General features: G+C 37.2%; 1 protein-coding gene across 2 annotated transcripts in view; it reads left to right on the forward strand.

Moving 5' to 3' along the window:
- Positions 1-16,618, forward strand: part of CFAP97 (cilia and flagella associated protein 97) — a 33,615-nt gene extending 16,997 nt beyond the window's left edge. For both annotated transcript variants that reach the window (XM_004281729.3, XM_033409262.2), the window contains exons 3-5: positions 5,729-5,997; positions 13,394-13,544; positions 15,109-16,618. In XM_004281729.3, coding sequence (XP_004281777.1) covers positions 5,729-5,997; positions 13,394-13,544; positions 15,109-15,236 — 548 coding nt within the window. In that variant the 3' untranslated portion in view covers positions 15,237-16,618. The remainder of the gene's footprint in view (positions 1-5,728; positions 5,998-13,393; positions 13,545-15,108) is intronic.
- The last annotated feature ends 4,578 nt before the right edge of the window (positions 16,619-21,196 follow it).

Genomic DNA, 21,196 nt, shown 5'->3' on the forward strand with positions numbered 1-21,196 from the left:
ATAGTCTTCCAAAAGGGGGAAAAATGGGGAAAAAAGAAGAAATAACCAAAAAAGCATTTTTTAAAGAAATAAAATTGTGAGAAAAGAGATCAAACAATAAAAGTAAATGGTTTTATCAGAAGATAATATCAGAGGGGGTTAAAATTTTTTAATCAAATCCAACCTGCAAAGATATTTTAAAAAGTATAGGAGGAATGAGTTTTGATATGCCAAACAGGTAACAAGGAGAAAATAGAAATATCAATCTTAGTAGTACACAGAATAGCATTCAGGATGTGAAAATTACTGAAAGGGACAAAGAAGAGTGTTTTACATTAATAAACTGACCAAATATGCTAAAAAGATTTAATAGCCATTGATTTAAAATGTATAATAAAGGCAAAGCAGAACTAGATGATCAAATTGGTTAGACCAAATCAGTTAGACCAAAAAAAAAGGAAAAAAAAGCATAAACTACCTGCTTGTAGACTGCTCTTGGCCATGGGTATTTTGTTTGTCTATCACACAGAAAAAATTTTTAAGTGATGAAATATTGGTTTCTGTTGCTACTTAACAAATCACCCCAACATTTAGGGTATGGAGAGACTCAAAGGCAGGAGTGACTTGACAGCTGGGGGTCTGGAGTCATCTGAGTGCTGGTTTACTCACACGTCAGATATCTGGGCTTGGGGTGACTTGAAGACCAGGGCTGCTGAGTGGAGGACCCACGGGTGGCCTCTCCTTGTGGCCTGGCTTCTTCACATACCACAGCCTCAGGGCAGCTGGCTCAGGGCTCCAAGGACAGTGTTCCAGGAAACAAGGCACAAACCTCATCACCTTTTATGACCTAGCCTTGGAAGTCACATAGCATCATTTCTTCCATGTTCTATTGGTTTAAATGGTTATAAACCTTCCCAGGGCATAGACCCTCCTTCTTAATGGGAGCAGTGTCAAATAACATGGACATGTTTCAAAACCTCTTCAGTCCAGCCTCTGGCCATACACTGATTTACATTCCTCCCCAGTGCAAAAATGTTCCCCCTTTCCAAATATCCCTCCAACCTGGAGATCCAGGGTTTAAATCGAGTCCAGGTGCGGCTGTGGCTCCTCGGGCGTGGTTCCTCGGTTATAGCTCGAGTACTTTGAAAATCTTCTGCCGGGAGAGACTAGGAAGCTGAAGTAGTAGTTATACTTTTGAATCCCAAAAGTCCTGACTCTTATATTCTGTCTAAATTTTGCTTGAAAAGTGACCAATTCCATTTTTTAAAATTAATTAATTTATGTATTTATTTTTGGCCGCGTTGGGTCTTTGTAGCTATGCGCGGGCTTTCTCTAGTTGCGGCGAGCGGGGGCTACTCTTTGTTGCGGCGCGTGGGCTTCTCATTGCGGTGGCTTCTCTTGTTGCGGAGCAAGGCTCTAGGCACGTGGGCTTCAGTAGTTGTGGCTCGCAGGCTTCAGTAGTTGTGGCTCGCGGGCTCTAGAGCGCGGGCTCAGTAGTTGTGGCGCACGGGCTTAGTTGCTCCATGGCATATGGGATCTTCCTGGACCAGGGCTCGAACCTGTGTCCCCTCCATTGGCAGGAGGATTCTTAACCACTGCGCCATTAGGGAAGCCCCCCCCCCCCAATTCCTCTTTTTACTTCATCTCTTTCTATCCTGTCTTATTATTGTGGTAAAATAAACCATTGATACTTCCAGGATGCTGGAATCCTTGTGCTTGGGCCCCTGGGCCAGCCAACAAGGGGTGGGGGGGTGGCCTGTGTCTGTCTCCGTTTTTGCTGAGCCTTGGGCTATATTGTGTTGGTCCACGCCATCACAGGCCTGTCGAGATGCAAAGGAAGGAGACCAGAAGAATGTCACAGAAGTTCTCATCTGACAAGATGTTCATAAAGAAGACAAAGAAGCTTAGTAAACTTAGTTATTATTCCTTGAATTGTCACCTCTCAATTATAAGAGTTGGATTTTTTTTAAACCTTTAAAAATCATTTTAAAAAGCAAATATCATTGATTTTTTTAAATAGGGATTATGAATATGCCTACAGGATGTATTTTTTAAGAACTAATATTATGTGAATAAGGACTTAATATGGCTTGGGATAAATTTTCCATTAATAACATTACACATAAAATATTTAAATGCTGTCATATCTCAATTAGCTTAGGTGCAAGTTAAGCTGGTACTTCCAGTAGTTAGATGAGTCAAGAAGTGGCTCTAGCTATGATGGACATATTGAAATACTGTAAAGAGTTTGAGCAAAATTGTTTCATTAAAGAAAATTAGGAAAAAGCAATATTTCTTAAATGTGTGACTTTAAATATGTACATATTTATATAAATATGTTTGTATCCCTGAAAGTTTATTCAAGTTAACTTTTTTTAGATCTTAATTGGAAAGACAATGGATTATATATTGGAGGTTGCCATGTGCTGAAGCACACAGCAGCCACTTTAGAAAAATGTGCTAGTGATACCTGGTGTCACTAAATAACATCCAACATATACTTCTCCATCAAGGAGAGTTAGAATGCTATCTTTTTAAATGAATTAGACTGAAATTCTTGTTTTATTTTATTTTTTAGCTATTGCCTTCTTTTATTTTTAAAACCTTTTTTAAAATGATATTAGGAAAATAGCTTACTTGTAATTCCCTCTAGAATTTAATTTTAAAGCCTCTCATAAATGGCTAAATTAATCAAGAAACCTTATTAAATTCTACAAAATGGATATTTCTTGGAAGAAGATACTTCAATTATATATAGTACAAATATATCTTTTTATTTTATATATTTTTTATACAGCAGGTTCTTATTAGTCATCCACTTTATACACATCAGTGTATACATTTCAATCCCAATCTCCCAATATCATGCCACTCCCTTCTGGCTTGTAGAGTTTCTGCTGAGAAATCAGCTGTTAACCTTATGGGGATTCCCTTGTATGTTATTTGTCATTTTTCCCTTGTTGCTTTTAATTTGCTTTGTCTTTAATTTTTGTCAGTTTGCTTACTATGTGTCTCGGCATGTTTCTCCTTGGGTTTATCCTGCCTGGGACTCTCTGCGCTTCCCGGACTTGGGTGGCTATTTCCTTTCCCATGTTAGGGAAATTTTTTTGACTATAATCTCTTCAAATATTTTCTCAGGCCCTTTCTCTGTCTCTTCTCCCTCTGGGACCCCTCTAGTGAGAATGTTGGTGTGTTTAATGTTGTCCCAGAGGTCTCTTAGGCTGTCTTCATTTCTTTTAATTCTTTTTTCTCTATTCTGTTCCACAGCAGTGATTTCCACCATTCTGTCTTCCAGGTCACTTATCTGTTCTTCTGCCTCAGTTATTCTATTGATTCTTTCTAGTGTATTTTTCATTTCAGTTATTGTATTGTTCATCTCTGTTTGTTCGTTCTTTAATTCTTCTAGGTGTTTGTTCTTTAATTCTTCTAGGTCTTTGTTAAACATTTCTTGCATCTTCTTGATCTTTGCCTCCATTCTTTTTCTGAGGTCCTGGATCATCTTCACTATCATTATTCTGAATCCTTTTTCTGGAAAGTTGCCTATCGCGACTTCATTTAGTTGATTGTCTGGGATTTTCTCTTGTTCCTTCATCTCGTACATAGCCCTCTGCCTTTTCATCTTGTCTATCTTTCTGTGAAGTAGTTTTCGTTCCACAGGCTGCAGGATTGTAGTTCTTCTTGCTTCTGCTGTCTGCCCTCTGGTAGATGAGGCTATCTAAGAGGCTTGTGCAAGTTTCCTGATGGGAGGGACTGGTGGTGGGTAGAGCTGGGTGTTGCTCTGGTGGGCAGAGCTCAGTAAAACTTTAATCTGCTTGTCTGCTGATGGGTGGGGCTGGGTTCCCTCCCTGTTGGTTGTTTGGCCTGAGGCGACCCAGCACTGGAGCCTATGTGCTCTTTGGTGGGTCTAATGTTGGACTCTGGGAGGGCTCACGCCAAGGAATACTTCCGAGAGCTTCTGTTGCCAGTGTCCTTGTCCCCACGGTGAGCCACAGCCAACCCCCGCCTCTGCGGGAGACCCTCCAACACTAGCAGGTAGGTCTGGCTCAGTCTGCTGTGGGGTCACTGCTCCTTCCTCCTGGGTCCTAATGTGCACACTACTTTGTGTGTGCCCTCCAAGAGTGGAGTCTCTGTTTCCCCGTCCTGTTGAAGTCCTGCAGTCAAATCCCGCTAGCCTTCCATGTCTGATTCTCTGGGAATTCCTCCTCCTATTGCTAGATCCCCCAGATTGGGAAGCCTGACGTGGGGCTCAGAACCTTCACGCCAGTGGGTGGACTTCTGGGGTATAAGTGTTCTCCAGTTTGTGAGTCACCCACCCAGCGGTTATGGGATTTGATTTGATTGTGATTGTGCCCCTCTACCGTCTCATTAGGTCTTCTCCTTTGTCTTTGGATGTGGGGTATCTTTTTTGTTGAGTTCCAGTGTCTTCCTGTCGATGACTGTTCAGCAGTCAGTTGTGATTCTGGTGCTCTCGCAAGAGGGAGTGAGCGCACATCCTTCTACTCCGCCATCTTGAACCCCATATATATCTTTCTAAATGGGTTCCTATTCAGGTTTTGTCATTAGTGTGGTATGGTTTGAAACAAACTACCAACCACTAATTTCCTAAGTTTTCCTTTCAGGAAGCCACTGTTAATCATTTTTTTTAAAGTTTCTGTAATCTTTGATAGTGTTCAGTTTAAGCTTTGGGAGGTAGATTTACAGTTTTTGTGACTTTGCTCAAAGGATTTAACTTTTTTGCACCAGTCACATTTTTTAAATGGAGTTTAAAATGCCTCTTTACCTTACAGCACTGTGCTTTTAACAGTATAAAATACTAAGGAAGTAAAAGAGTTTACATAAAGCTACACTCTAATAAAAACAAATAATGGTTACTCTAAAAAAATATTGTTAAAACAAAACAAATGTACCATTCTGTTAATCTGATATAATGTATTCATTTTTAGCACAGACTTAAGCCGAAACACTAAGCCAGCTTAATATTTTTAGAAACTTCTGACAAATGTTTAGTAATAATTGTGACTTACTGAAAATTGTTATAATAATGAAAATTTAAGAATTTAGCATGTTGATAAAAGCTTCATTTGATAATCATAGTATGGAAAATATTTTTCTTTGTTAAAAACTCCTTTTATATAATGTATTTATTTGGCTTTTGTTTAGTCAGGAATAAAAGTTTGACTTTTATACAAGTATTTGTTTTAATGCGAATATTAAGGTCATAAATCTTGTGTAGTAAAATATTTTCAGGTTAAGTTGAAGGTTTCAGAATATTCTGGGTTTGCTTTTGCCATTTTCTGGCCATTGTTTGCATTGCTGAGGACATTTTATTTTTTGAAGTATACCCTCCAACCAATAAGAACCATCTCAACTAAGTATTGCGTCAGTACACTCCACCAGAGGTTTCTAACTTTTAAACTGCCTTAGGAGAACATAAAACGAATGTGACAAAGGCATTTTCCATAAATTATACCAGCAGTGTACAACCAGTGCCATGAACATTTCTCATTAAAATATCTTCATGGTTTTATATTAGCATTTTATTCCCAAAGAACCCAACGAGCAGAAAACTCTAAGCTGCCTCTGAGTTTTTTTCTACCCAATTGTAGTCTGGATGTCACTGGCATTATTTCATACATCCCTTTTCATGACTTAATGTAATTGTTTCCATTTATAGGAGCTAAAGCATATACCATCATATTTCTGTGCTACTTTGTTTAGCCATTTTCCCTTTTTTTGCTCACTTCTGTAGCTTTTCTGCAATTAGATAAAAAGGGACCACAAAAACATCACTTTGATCAGCCTTCAGTAGCACCTAGGAAAAACTACTCTTTCACAAGAGAGGAGGTGAGACAGATTGATCGGGAAAATCAGAGGCTTTTGAAAGAACTGTCGAGACAGGCTGAAAAACCAGGAAGCAAAAGTACGATTCCAAGAAGATCGACTGGTCCTCCACCTAGGTTATATCATAGTGCTCTCAACAGACAGAGGGAACAACAAAGGATTGAAAGAGAAAATTTGGTAAGTAACTGAGATTTTTTTAGTCATCAAAGAAAATGCATTTGTACTGATTTGTTAGTCCAACTTTCAGGAAACCCAATACAGCGAAATTTTCTAACTTATATAAAAGTAGGAATAGATACGTATGGCCTGAAATACATGATGAGCTATGAGCCTGGAAGGTACAATGTATGCTTTTTTATCCAGGAAACTATATTTTAAGGGAATATTAAATGAAAATACTGAAAGCTCCATTATTTATTTGACTATATCTGTGGAATCACTATAGTAGTACAGGAAATGGTGTCCAAGGGTGAGATACATGTCTCTTCTGGAGAGCTAAATCTATTTCACTTCATTTTATCCTCGAAAGCTAAAATAATTTAAATATCATTTATTTTAAATAATAAATACATTCTCAGAGAGGTCAAATTTGTTGCCCTGCTGCTTGAATGTATGAAAGACATTGATTGTTAAAAACCATATAAGTACGCTTTGATGTCCTAAGGAATATATATGGAAACTGTTGAAAATCTTCACATTAAAACCTATTTATTCATAGCATATCATTTTCTTTATAAAATGCAGTTCATAGTAATTGATGATATTTATTGAGCTCTTTAATGCTGGGCATTGTTCTAAGTGTCTTCTAAATATTAGCTTATTGAATCCTGACAATAATTCTTTCAGGTAGGTACTTTATTTTTATCCACATCTTACAAATGGAATAATTGAGACCTAAAAGGGTTAAATAATTAATCCATGGACAAGGAGCTGGTAAGGAAGTGGCTAAGCCAAGATTTTAAACCCACGTAGCATCTTAAACTAAAATTAGACCCTTAATGAGCACATACATTCAGAGCTAAAATAATTGGTAAAGCTATTATTAAAATTACTAGAATAATTAGCAAAATTCACCCTCATTATGTTTCGTCATCAGTACAGTTCTATTTGACTATGTACTTAACCTGAACTTGCAAGAGTAACAACTCCTGTGAATTTCTTTGTTACCATCACTAGCACCAGGAGTTGGCGAGCTGGGTTGGTATATTTACAAAAATAGTACTCTTGGGCCCTTTAGGAGAGTCACCCTGAATGTGGCAGGAAGTAGGTAACAGCAAAACGAGTTGAAGTGAGGTTGGTGGGTAGTGAGCTACATGATCACTTCCTGCACGTCACTCTGGCAGTTTCAAGATTCATTCATGATTTTAAAAAATTTGGAATTAGTGTGTGTCACGAACATCTGGTTTTACCTTATTTTCACTCTCCCACATGGCTCTGGAGTCTTGTTTTATTTAACAAGCAGTTGCATAGTGCATACTGTTTTACAATTTTAGGTCATTTAATCCTCGTAGCAACCTAAAGACACACTTACTGTTGTTGTGGAGGAGAAAATGAGACACTGAGTAGGGCGCAGGGACTTCCTCAAGGTTAAACAGCTAGCAGGTGGCAGAATCATGTCCCGGTCACCTAGCTTTGGGGTTACTTTTTTTTAACAGCTTTTTTGAGATATAATTCACATACCATACTCATTTAAAGTGTACAATTCATAAGTTGTAGTAAAATATATGTAACATAAAAGTTGCCATTTTGTTTTTAAGTGATTGATTCAGTGGCATTAATTACATTCACAATGTTGGGCAACCATCACTACTACTTATTTCCAAAACTTTTTTGATCACTCCATACAGAAACTCTGTACCAAACAATAACACTCCGTTCTCCCTTCTCCTCAGCCCTTGGTAACCTCTAATCTACCTTCTGTCTATAAATCTGCCGATTCTAGATATTTCATATAAGTGGAATAATGGAATATTTGTCATTTTGTGTCTGGCTTATTTCCCTTAGCATGTTTTTGAGGTTTATCCATGTTGTATCCTGTATCAGAACTTCATTCCTTTTTGTGGCTGAATAATATTCCATATATGTATGTGCCGCATTTTGATTCCCCATTCATCTGATGGTAGACACTTGGGTTGTTTCTACATTTTGGCTACTGTGAGTAATGCTGCATGGGAACACTGACTACAAGTATCTGTTCAGGTCCCTGCTTTCAGTTCCTTTGGGTGCATACCTAAGAGTGGAATTGCTGGGTCATATGGTAATTCTGTGTTTATCTTTTTGAGGAACTTGGGTTTACTTTTGAGAAGCTGAAGCCATACTGTCTAGAGGCTTTACTGGTATGAACAGGATGAAAACTGTTAAGCAGCTTCTGTTTACAGCTTTTATCATCCCCCATATCAGTGGTACATCTCAGCTGTTTTAATAAACAGTGAAAAATTACCACTATTTTATTCTTTTTACTTTGTATGCTTAGTAATATGTATATGTGAGCAATATTTTTCTCCATTTCATAGTAAGGTCTTATTTGTTTTACTCTAGGACAGTAGAATATAATGTGAACCACATGTATAATTTAAATTTTTCTAGTAGCCACGTTAGAAAGTTCAAAGAAACAGGTGAAATTATTCTGCTATAATATTTTAACTGACTCAACCAAAAATATTTCTTTTTAACATGTAAGCAATATAAAAAATTGAGATTTTACCTTTTTTTGGTACTAAGTCTTTGAAATCTATTGTATATTTTATACTTAGAGCACATCTCAATTTGGACTAGCCACATTTTAAATGCTCTGTAGCTACATATGGCTTGTGGCTTTGGGCAGTGCAGCTCTGAAACAAAAGCTTAATTCATAAGTGGAAAAAGTAGCTTAAAGCTAAACAGGAAAATAAACATAATTTATTATAAAATATTGTTACATTATTGTAAGGAAAATTAATCTTCCAGATTTATGCTTAACTCTTCACCGTCTATACCAAAATAAAACTAATTCTATACCTTTTAAATTTTTTTCTTGGCTATTCCTTTGCATTTATTCTTCATACTGACTGACTTTTTTCTTTATAAAAAGTTTTTTTATTAAATTTTTGTTGGAATTGTGTTGACTTTACATTTTAATTGCAGAGTGTTTGGCACTCTTAAAATATTACCTTCCTATCTAGAAATATGGTATGTCTTTCCATTTACTCAAGCCTTCTTATACTCTACCTTAGTAAGGTTTTATAGTTTTTTTTAAAACTGTATATTTTTATGCTATTGCCATGAAATTTTTCATTACATTTTCTAATTGGTTACTTTTGTAAACCATCACTTTTTGTGTATTTATTATATAAGCAGCCACCTACCAAATCCTTATTTAGAGCCACATTGGCTCTAATAGTTCCTCAGGGTGAGATGATATACTTTTTAACCTGTTTGCTAAACTGTTCGTAGTCAAAACACACATGCATGGGTACAGACGTGCTCATACAGCACTTTTGTGTCAGGTGTACTGCACAAGCAGGGTCCATTACTTTATAATTTTCATGATTTATAATCCTTCATTTGCTCCATCTCCAGTGATAGAGGCCAGTTCAGATGGCTAACAGGCATGATGACTAAAGCAGTTCTGTTCCAGTACTCTCAAATTAGTTCCTTAGTAATCCAGAGGCTGTTAGACTTGAGACAAAGTAGTGCTGTGCAGAAGAGGTAGAAAAGGAGAGCCCTCTATCCAGTAGAGGGCGTGCTTGCTACATATAGACTCAATTATATTAGAACTTCATTATTTCAAAAGGGAACAAATTTTTTAATTCATGAATTTTGAAATATTCCTGTTAAACCATGTCTCTTTATATTCATTTGGACATAATATGAATTCTGTTTTTATGAAAGAGTGCAAGAATAACCTTAGCAGAAGGAGAAGGGATCAGTGAGGATACTTTATAGTTTCACCTTACTCTAAAAATAATGAGGCTATTTCATGCTCTTAAATGTATGTCTGTCAGTTTCCTGAGCTGTGAAAAGGGGGTGGGGAGAGGAGTAATTGAATAAAGTAAACCATAAACTTTCCACTCATGAGTTACTGTGTTAAAATATTATTTTTAAAGTAAAAGTAACGCATGTATGGGGTTGGCCAAAAAATTTGTTCGGGCTTTTGTAACATCTTACAGAAAAACCCGAACGAACTTTTTGGCCAACCCAATGTAAATTTATAAAATTCAAACCAGTCTTAAAAACATTAGATGAGCAATAAAATCCTTCCTCCCTCTTCTGTTCTTTGTCTGCTGGTTTAGGGAGGTAATGTTAGATAGATGTGAAAACTATTAGAGAGTGATATGTTGTCACAAAGATGAAGTTTTATAGCAAATCTCATACCAAGTATGAGTATTATCTGTGGATTAGTCAGTACCTTTGTTCCAAGGTCTTGAAATAATTTACAGTTCACTCGCTTTGGTTTTCCTCCTCTGCTTATTGTCTGTTATCTCCTTCCACAGAGGAAAGCAAGCTAATGATAACTGAATACAACTCCAGCTATAGACAAATATGTAGAACAGTCGTGATTGTCCCAGACTGTAGGACACTTGTTACTCTTTAATGTCCTTCGGGGTCTTTGCTTTTTCACTTTAGAAACAATAAAGCAACTCTCCTCTGCCGGCAGCTGCAGAAATTATTAACTCACTGTTTGTCCATTCATTTGTTTTAACCTTTCCACCTCAGAAGGCAGGATTCAGGCTGGGTTAATTTTCTTTCGAAAAAGAATGATACTTCCTAGATAGAACAGAGATATTTGAACAAACTGTTCAAATTCATTATTAGAATCTGATTTGAGTAGCAGTTCTAAGATTTTGTAAACCATAAATGGGAATATAAGTAACCATTCTTACATTTTTCAATCCATTAAACAGATATTTGTTTAATGTCTGCTATGAGCTATGTAAGAAACTGGAATGGATATAAGAAAAAATATAAAATACTGCCCTGTCATTTAATATATAACTTAGCTATGAAGATAATACTAGAGTGTGTCAAACAACTAGAAAATAATCAAAGCAGTATTAAGGATAGCAATTAATATTTAATAAGTCCTCACTATATGCCAGGCACTGTTCTGAGCATTTTAAATGCATTATCTCATTTAGTACCCTAAACTGACTCTTTGAGTTTTATTTCATTGTTAATATCACTATTAAGTCATTTGACCAAGGTCACACAATCAAAGGCAGAGCAAAGGTTTAAATCCAGGTCTTTCTGACTAGAAAACTTATATTTTTTTATCACTCAATTACAAGTGTTACAGTATTTTGACCTATCATTTTTAAGTCTTACTCAGGAGTTGTAAATTGATGACTAGATTGAAATGTATATACTTTTGATTTTAGGGTTTCTACTGTAATCCTTCATATTTTTATCAATATATGGTTTCTACAAGTAAGAGCTGTTTGTATCTGAAATCATTCCTTTAGGTTTTGCTGAGCTTGTTGTGTTCATATTGCACACAGATACATGGCACGGTTCCGTGTGATTTGGATAGCTGAACCAAATCATTGCTCTCTTATTTCCCCAGGTTTCTGCATGTAAACTTGATAAGTGACATATCAGCATTACAGAATGGGTTTACTTTTTGCCTTATTGTTAACTTATTTCCAAATTGATTTTGATCACATTACTTTATATGTTTTATATCTGATAAATAAGCATTGCAATTTTCTTAAAGTTTGTAAAAGAAAAATATACATACAACCAAATGAATAAATTTAGGGAATTAGCAGTTTATCTAAAAAACATTGAGACTTCTACCAGCAAGAAAAAATTGGTAGGTAACTGAAAATACCAAGTTTTCTGTGCTGTCCATTCCACCGTGCACAGCTCAATGGGTAGTTAATAGGATAATCAGATAAAACAGCGAATGGTTCTCTACCCAGTAAAATACATTGATGATGTGACACCCAGCAAGTTTCTTACTCAGTTATAAACTGCAGGTGGAGGAGATATATTAGTTGGTAGGTCTTGGCACCTAAATTGTACAGGTTCTCTGTCTACAAAGAGAGAAAGACAGCATGTTATTATGGAAAGACCGTAGACTTTATAGTCAGGTGGAACCACAGATAAATCCTGACTCTGAACTCAGCAAAGAGAACCGTTACTCTACTTGTGTAAGACTTCACTGAGGAGTTGACTCTTTTCTAGCTTTTGAAGGCTCAGAACTGAAGAAGGCCATTTCATGCAGGAAGATGAGCTGGCAGGCTGAGTCCTCTGGGTGGGTCCGGCTGCTCCTTCCTGTGTCCTGCGCCTCTGCCGTTTGTCTGCAAGCTCCTTTCATTCTACAACCCTTGCTCTCCTTTCCTCGATAGCTCTTCCCTCAATATTCTGGCTTCTCTGGAATCGCGCAGGAACACACTGATAATGGAGCCTCAGAATAGCAGGGCGGGAGGGGGCTGATAACAGTTGAGAACAAGTTCTGGAGACAGTTGTTGGTGGTGAACTGTAGGCCTAAAAATGGTTAGAATGGTAAATCTTATGTGGATTATACCACAATACAAAGATAAAACTAAGTTGAGGGAGAAGGAAAAAAGATTGTCCAGAGAAAACTTGTCCTATGACTAAACTCATGAGGCTAACTTTATAATGTGAATCTTAGTGCAGGACAGCATTCTCTTTTCAAACAAAGATCAACTTGCTACAGAGGAAGTTTAAGTCAATAAAGAAAATAATAAAACACAACCATGGATCAATTCCCCCATCCATTTGGTCTACTTAAACATTCCTTTCTCACCGAAGCCTGTGAAAATCAAACAAAAGAAACTCTTTCACCTTCTGATTTGTGAAGGAAGGATTATGAATAAAATTAGGGACATTACACATTAGCCTCTGTTACAAAATCGTATTAATGCACATACCACGCTACTGGATACTGTCTTGCCTTGGCTAGTTGGTTTATACAATCTTTAAAAACCTTTATGTTCTGTAGTAGTTGATTTCAAACTTCTTAAGAGCAAAAACTTTTTTTTTCCAAACAATTTTATGCAGAATCTTCAATATATAAAACAGACAATACAGAAAGCATAGTTGGGCCGGTAGAAATTAGGAGTGGGAGACCTGAGAGGCCGGCCCACTGGCCTTTCCTCAACGTCCTAGGAGCCCTGAGGCACCACTGGAAAGTAAACAGGTTGACAGTCACTGCTCTGTGCGCATATATAGATAGAACTTATAATAGTAGCTTAGATATGTTCACAGTCATTTCTAGGGTTGAACACTGGGCTCTTAGCATTATTGCTCCCATTATGTCATTTCTATGAGGAAATCAGGTTTAATGTATTTCAGCTTACAGCACCTTTTCTAAGATTGTAACCCGACAAAGAAGAGAGATGTGCCTACAGTCGGTTGTTAAAATCATAGCGGTTTTGGTTAGCCATAGGTTAGGTGAAAACCCTTAGATTTTCCTGAAAGTACATTATTTGAAATATTTTTTCACAGTGACTTAAAGTCTTTTCTACTTCATTTTGTGAATTTCAGGTTCTAGAAAGTATTCGCCTTTTTAAAAAACTATTGCTATTTTTCTAACATTGGCTTTTAAATGGGTTGTCTTTAAATGAAGGCTTTATTGAAACGGCTTGAAGCTGTGAAACCAACAGTTGGTATGAAACGCTCAGAACAGCTGACAGACTATCACCGCAACATGGGTTATTTCAGCTCATCCCCGACCTCCAGACGAGTGAGGTCCACTCTTGGCCAGTACAGCCCGTTAAGTAAGCATACTCAAAATTATTTTGTACTTGTTCGTGTCTTTTGTCCTTTTAAAAACATATAACTTTGGTTCTTATGATAGAGTTTTAAAATGCTGACTTCTGGAATGCTGTCTGTTGTTTTTCACTGGCATGCTTTGTTTTATTTGTGTTACTTCATTAATTTCAGGTTTCATTTACAGTGTATAATGGCAGCATAGGAAGGAAACCAGGAGAAAAAACAATTGAAAATACCAGTTATCTCTTAGATAATGGAGGAGACACTTTTACTTTCAATATGTTTATTTAAGGAAGAAATGAACAGATATGCTATTTAAAGTCGCTGTAACATTCTCTTTAGCCAGTTAAGAATTTTTAGTAGTATCTTCCAGCCCTAATATGTGCTTTTTCTTCCTCATTGGTAACTAAAAGAAGAATTAGCAAATCTGTAGTCATCATATTAATCCCTCTTAATACTTAATATATGATCCGTTACATGCCTGGCCGGTAGTGTGTCCCGGGGTAGTGTGTCCCGGAGAACGCAGGTGGGAGTGACCACTGAGTGCTAGGGCGTGTGACGCATGGAAAGGCCAGACCTTTTTTCCTTACAGAAGTCTGTGCTGTTAGTTCATGTACGTGTTCAAAACGATAAAGTCTGGGGCTTCCCTGGTGGCGCAGTGGTTGAGAGTCTGCCTGCCGATGCAGGGGACACGGGTTCGTGCCCCGGTCCGGGAAGATCCCACATGCCGCGGAGCGGCTGGGCCCGTGAGCCATGGCCGCTGAGCCTGCGCTTCCGGAGCCTGTGCTCCGCAACGGGAGAGGCCACAGCAGTGAGAGGCTCGCGTACTGCAAAAAAAAAAAAAAAAAAACTATAAAGTCTGTAGAAGCTAATCCTAAGAGAAAGTTGGAACCGCTTGTAATCTTAAACACTCAAATGACTAGTAATTCCATTCACTCATCCTTCAAGCATCATTTCCTTGGCAGAGTTCATGACTAAGAAAGGGTCTTATTCCAGTTACTCACACTTAGTATTATGCCTTGAAAGCAGTAAATTATTTGTTGAATAAATGTATAAATGGTTATACATAGAGATTTTTTTCCCACTTGAATCCTTTGAGAAGCTTTTAAAAAGATTTATTCCCACTCCAAATCTATTGAATCAAAATGCCCTAATATCACAGGGAGATCAGCTCGGTGCTTTGTGACCGCCTGGAGGGGTGGGATAGGGAGGGTGGGAGGGAGGGAGACGCAAGCGGGAAGAGATATGGGAATGTATGTGTATATATAACTGATTCATTTTGTTGTGAAGCTGAAACTAACATACCATTGTAAAGCAATTATACTCCAATAAAGATGTTAAAAAAAAAAATGCCCTAATATAGCGTTTGGGCATGTTTGTTATTATATTTTTAAGTTCCACGGGGAATTCAGAAGTACATTCCTGGTTGAGAATCACATTAGACTTAAAAACACCTGTGAGATAGGGAAGACAATTTTATTCTGGGCTTCAAGATAGGAGAAGAAGTTTATTAGATGATGATTTAGTTTAAATAATTCAAATCATTTCTTATTCTTTATATATTTTCAGGAGGAGCTTCCAGGACATCCAGTGCTACCAGTGGTCTCAGTTGTAAGAGTGAGCAATCAGCTTGTGACACATCCAGTGGCCTGTTGCTAAGACCTAAGCCCCCTAATGTCCGTACAGCTTGGTTATAAAAACTCTTAAACATTGATCATCAAATTCTTATTGAAGTGCTTTTGTATATTACTATCATTCTCTGTATAAACATCTAAATACTTCTTTAAGCAATTTAAGGTGTACAGCAGTGACTTGTAATTTATTGTAATTTGATGCAAAATTGTTTTGAAAAAGACAATTTAATATAAAATCAGTGTTTCCTGTGAGGAGGAGTTTATAGGAGACTTGTATGTATTTTACAGAGAAATGGTAGTATGCCGGTGTATTTTCTCAACATAGAAATCGGTTCAGCTGTCAGACTGACAAAACAGAAAACAGTTGTGATAGCATCGCTGAATGTTGGACCCAAGATGTTTAGCTATATAGTTCTTGTTTGTTGTTTTTTTCATTTCTTGTAAGCTTTATACCATGAGCATAGCTCCTGACTGACTTTGTTTTCTCTTTGCTTCAGAACTTGGGCAGTGTGACTTATAACTTAATTGTAAGATAGTTATTATGAAACAAATCTTGAAATTTGTTTTCATTGGTAGAGCTGATTTAGATTTGATGAACAGATTGAGTGAAGCTTGAACTGGGGCAATCCTTGGGATTCACCAGAGGTGCCTACTACTTCCGTAGAAGGGAACTGAGTTAGATCTCAAACACGTTATCAACCATTCTGAACCATTTCGAACTGTATTAGAAAGCTCAACTTAGAAGCTCCTCTTTCATGTTTTTATATATTCAGGGAAAGTAGTTAATGATTCTGAGAAATTAGGTTTCTTTAGAGCTACTGCATTGTGAATAGTTTGTCCAAGGACCAGATCATCATAAGCAAAAGCAAGTATCTATTGAATCAGCAAAATAGCACCACCAGTTTGAAGAGCCAAGAAGCAGATCCTGAGTTGTGTCAGGACAGTGTTTTAAGTGATGCTGTTAATGAGTTGTGTTATCCTTAGAGTTTATTGTTTTAAGTGAGAAGAAAAGAAAGAAATGCATTGTCTCGCAGCTATAGAAATTCCAGCTAGTGTTTTTAAGGGCTGAAAAAGAAAACTAAAAATGTGAATGATAAAGGGGAAAAAAATCACGTTTGTTGAGGCTACTTTAAATGTCAGCTAACTTTCTTGCTTTGTTTTGGTTTGGGCATTTGTGTTGAATCCTGGAAGTATCATTTTTATCAGTCCCACTTTTAAAGTCCTAATAATCTTAAACAGAATTAGTAATGGCGAGTAGGGTGTAATATAGTTGACTTTTAAAATTAGAATATTTTTCTGTCAATCTAAAGGCTCTTATATTATACAACAAAGTATATCTAGGTCATATTGCTTCTGCTGTCCTAATTATCACTGTTTTCATTACTGGCCTTTTCTGTATACCTTAAAATGTATTGGAAAGTTTCTATATTAAATGCTAAATCTTTCTTTTTCTTAGTGTGGATTTTTTATCTGTAACCACAGTAAGATTTGTTTTTTGTTTTTCTGGGTTAACTCAAGCTCTGTAGCGTGCATGCCGAACTTACTTTTCTTAATACCTTTGGCAGTAAGCCAAACTGCATTTTACTGAACATCAATTCAGAATTTCTTGGTCTTAGTTTGTATTGATAGATTTTGTTTCGGATAGGGCCTGTGAAACGTGGGAAGAACGGGGTTAAAAAATTTGTGTGAACACAACCTGATTGTGAGATTTTTCTGCTGCTTCCTTTGAGCTTATAATGTTCCTTCGCTGTTATTTGATATTCTGTTCTGGTGAACGGATTTTTCCATCACTTAGTGCTCTGCTTTATGTATAAATTTTAGCTATACTAAACCACGGTTTTTGTTTTGTTTTTTAACTTATTGCACTTTTAATGTTTGTATAACAACCTATCTTTAAGGAGCGATATGATAATGTTGAATTTAAAATTCAGCATTTGAATATCTGCTCAATAGTGAGTTAGCCAATTTTTTTTAATTGATTTTTAAGTTGTTAGAGAAAAAAAGGTATGTAACCTTTTATGTAATAGCATTAGTCTCTGAATACATTTTGTATGGTCTTTGCTACCCTATGTCAGGATACAATTATAATTTTATAGATAAGGCTGTACTTTTATTTTTGATCATTAAATTTTTTTTCTTTGTATTTTGATTTTAGATACTAATATAATGCCTTTAGTTTTTACTACGTTAAAGGGGAGGTTCATCTAAGTATTTCGGATAACAGGGGTTCAACTTGAAGTAAAAATCAGGAAGAGCAACAATATTCATCTTTTCAAAGTGGAATTTACAATTCTGTTGTCATGATTCGTTTATGTGATAAGTATAAATAGAGGGACAGGAGTTGAAAAATGTGATATTTCTGATATAAGTCAAGGTACTTCTAAGATGTCATAGTTTAAGGGGTGTTTTTATGAAGGAATCATAAGTGTATTATTTTCATTTTCAAGAAGATAAAAAAAGTGAAGGATCCTCTAGCACTGCTTTACATTTGGTTCACTTGTACCTAAGATATATATTTTGAAGATTTACACGTGCAACTAGAAATTATACTAATCCAAGGTCTACAATTACTAGGCAAGGTTCTTATTGAGAGTTATTTTCATATCTTTCAAATGTTAAACTGATGTTACATCCTTTTTAATAAGATTCTATGAAAGTTTTTTTTGTTTTTTTGTTTTTTTTGCAGTACGCGGGCCTCCCACTGTTGTAGCCTCTCCTATTGCAGAGCACAGGCTCCAGACGTGCAGGCTCAGCGGCCATGGCTCACGGGCCCAGCCGCTCCGCGGCATGTGGGATCCTCCCGGACCAGGGCACGAACCCGTGTCCCCTGCATCGGCAGGCGGACTCTCAACCACTGCGCTACCAGGGAAGACCTATGAAAGATTTTGAACTATTAAAGTTATTTTCTAAGGGATAGCAATTACCTCATACTTCCCCTACTTCCCTTTTTCAATCTCCATAAAAAGCTGCTTTCTTAGCTACTACTCCGAATAAAATTTTTCTTGTTTGCTTATAAATGTAGTGTAATGCAGTTGTTTTCAGCTTGTTAACCCAAATGCCAAAATGGATACCTAGATAACTTTAAAAAGAGGTCATTGGGATGGACATGATTGTGTACTTCTCATCTTCAAATTCAAGTACTGCACAGTGTGAAAAGGATTATGACCAGTATAAAGTTGGAGACACAAGTTTAAGTTATTCTGTTTTAATAATTAAATTCATAAAATGTTTAATATCTTAAATGCCAAAGTCTAAACCTATAAATGATTGTAAACCATCCTAGAAAATGTGCTTAATGCTCATGAATACTTTATTTCTATGAATAAAGATAGTAAGAAAATTAAAAATCAACATCCTTTTTTAATTTTCCAGTCCACTGTAATGTGTTTTAGGGATGAAGAACTAGCTTGGCACAGTGAAGACACAAAGAAAAGAATGAAAGATAACTGAGTTTTGATCCTATGTCTGTCTCTCAAATGCACTCTCTTATTTCCATTTTAAAAATCAGAATAACTTTTATGTGCCTTACATGACTAAGAATTAGCGAGAATGAAATTGGAAAGAGGATATTAATATTTATATCTTTGAAACTATGACATTTATGTGGCAAAGTGTTTACTTAAAATTACATTCTTGGGCTTTCCTGGTGGTGCAGTGGTTACAAATCCACCTGCCAGTGCAGGAGACACGGGTTTGAGCCCTGGTGCGGGAATATCCCACATGCTGCAGAGCAGCTAAGCCCGTGTGCCACAACTACTGAGCCTGCGCTCTAGAGCCCGCGAGCCACAACTGCTGAGCCCACGTGCCACAACTACTGAAGCCCACGTGCCTAGAGCCCATGCTCCGCAATGAGAGAAGCCACCGCAATAAGAAGCCCGCGCACCACAACGAAGAGTAGCCCCCGCTTACATCAGCTAGAGAAAGCCCACGCACAGTAACGAAGACCCAACGCAGCCAAAAATAAAATAAATTTTAAAAAAGAAATTACATTCTTGATCCTCATCTCATCAAACCACATCATCTAATTTGTTCTGTAAAATTGTTATGATGCTACAACACTCTTTTATAGCTTGAAGCAGTGTTTTTTAAAAAGTTCACATCAACATTTCATATGTAATATATGTATTATGAATGATAAGAAATACTCTTTAAAAGTTGCTGCTAGGGCTTCCCTGGTGGCGCAGTGGTTGGGAGTCCGCCTGCCGATGCAGGGGACACGGGTTCGTGCCCCGGTCTGGGAGGATCCCACATGCCGCGGAGCGGCTGGGCCCGTGAGCCATGGCCGCTGGGCCTGCGCGTCCGGAGCCTGTGCTCCGCAACGGGAGAGGCCACAGCAGTGAGAGGCCCGCGTACCGCAAAAAAAATAAATAAATTAAAAAAAAAAAAAGTAAAAGTTGCTGCTAAAACATTAGGAATTTTTTTGATGAGGGTTAAATAACAATGCCTTTGGAGTAAATCACTGAGTAGTTCTGCTGTAGTGTATTTGAGCTCTCAACTAGGAAGTTAAAGGATGCTTATAGCATAAATTTATTTATTTATAGCATAAATAAGATTACAGCAGAAAATTTTGTTCGGTTCTAAAATTCTGGTGACTGTTTTTTAGTCCACTTAGAGATATTTCTGGAGCCACCATAATACAATCTTAATGTTCTGTGTCTCTATTTCAGAATCCAGTTTGTAAGTTCAGGTAAATTGCACTGTTTGTTCTAGATATTTTTAAGGTTTTACTGCTCTACAAAGTAAAATTTACAAGGTAACGTCATTATTTTACTATAATTTAATGAGACACGGGGTTTTTTCCTATGAACCTAATTTTGTATCCACCATTATAGTAAAAGAATTTGGCTAGTCACGAAAAAAATGATTAAAAATTAAGGTTTGAAATTCTTAGAGTATGTATATTACAAAGATAGTCTTCACCAAAAATCACGTTACATTTATTTCATATATTTGGGGATTATAGCTGATCTCCAAGTTTTGAGTATGCTTTGGTTTCTTTATTTCATTATGAGAATCTTTATGTTTCATGAAGAAAATATCCCAAATTAAGCAAATATATCTGCTTCCCATGTAGTTAGGTATACAAACTAGAAAAACCTAATTCTACTGTTAATTTGAGAAGATTTCATTTTAAATTATATTTCGGGGAATGTGAGAGGAATGTGGTCTTTGAGGTGAATATCCACAAGAAAATGACATTCCATAGATTTTTTTGATAGCTGTTTAAGTATTACAGAAATACAGAAAGGGGCACAAAACAAATGTACAACTCATGTCACAGAGCAAACTCCTGGGTCACCACTAACCAAATCAAGAGTTAGAATATTGCCAAGAACTCACAAGATCTGCCCCCCCGACTTCTTTTTCACAAATGAGATTTTTTATTTGTCATCATTCAGAGTCTGAGTTTTTTTTTTTTAATAAATTTATTTATTTACTTATTTATTTATGCTGGCTGTCTTGGGTCTTAATTTCTGTGCGAGGGCTTTCTCTAGTTGCGGAGAGCGGGGGCCACTCACTGTCGCGGCCTCTCTTGTTGCAGAGCACAGGCTCCAGACACGCAGGTTCAGTAGCTGTGGCTCACGGGCCCAGTTGCTCCGCGGCATGTGGGATCTTCCCAGACCAGGGCTCGAACCCGTGTCCCCTGCATTGGCAGGCAGATTCTCAACCACTGCGCCACCAGGGAAGCCCCAGAATCTGAGTTTTAAACAGATTCTTGGACTGGTGGTTCATCTCCACCAGCTCTTTCACCTCCCTCATCCCCAAGCTTGTCCAGAATTGCTCCCTTCACCTTGAAGCTCCATGAGTTTTCCCAGTTCAAACGTGGGCTTTTTCAGCATTTTTACTTTTCTAACAAGTCTTCATGGAGCAGATAAATAGGCTGGCAAGCCTCTCTGTGTCTTGTCCAGTGCTGTCTGGAATCAATTTATTGACCACTTCTCTCGAGTCATTTGTCTGCACCTCTTGGGCTGTGATTTTCACCACCTTCTCCCGCATTCAGTGGGCCTGTGGGGCGAACTCAT

Source organism: Orcinus orca, chromosome 21, assembly GCF_937001465.1.
Source record: "Orcinus orca chromosome 21, mOrcOrc1.1, whole genome shotgun sequence".
Lineage (NCBI taxonomy): Eukaryota > Metazoa > Chordata > Mammalia > Artiodactyla > Delphinidae > Orcinus > Orcinus orca.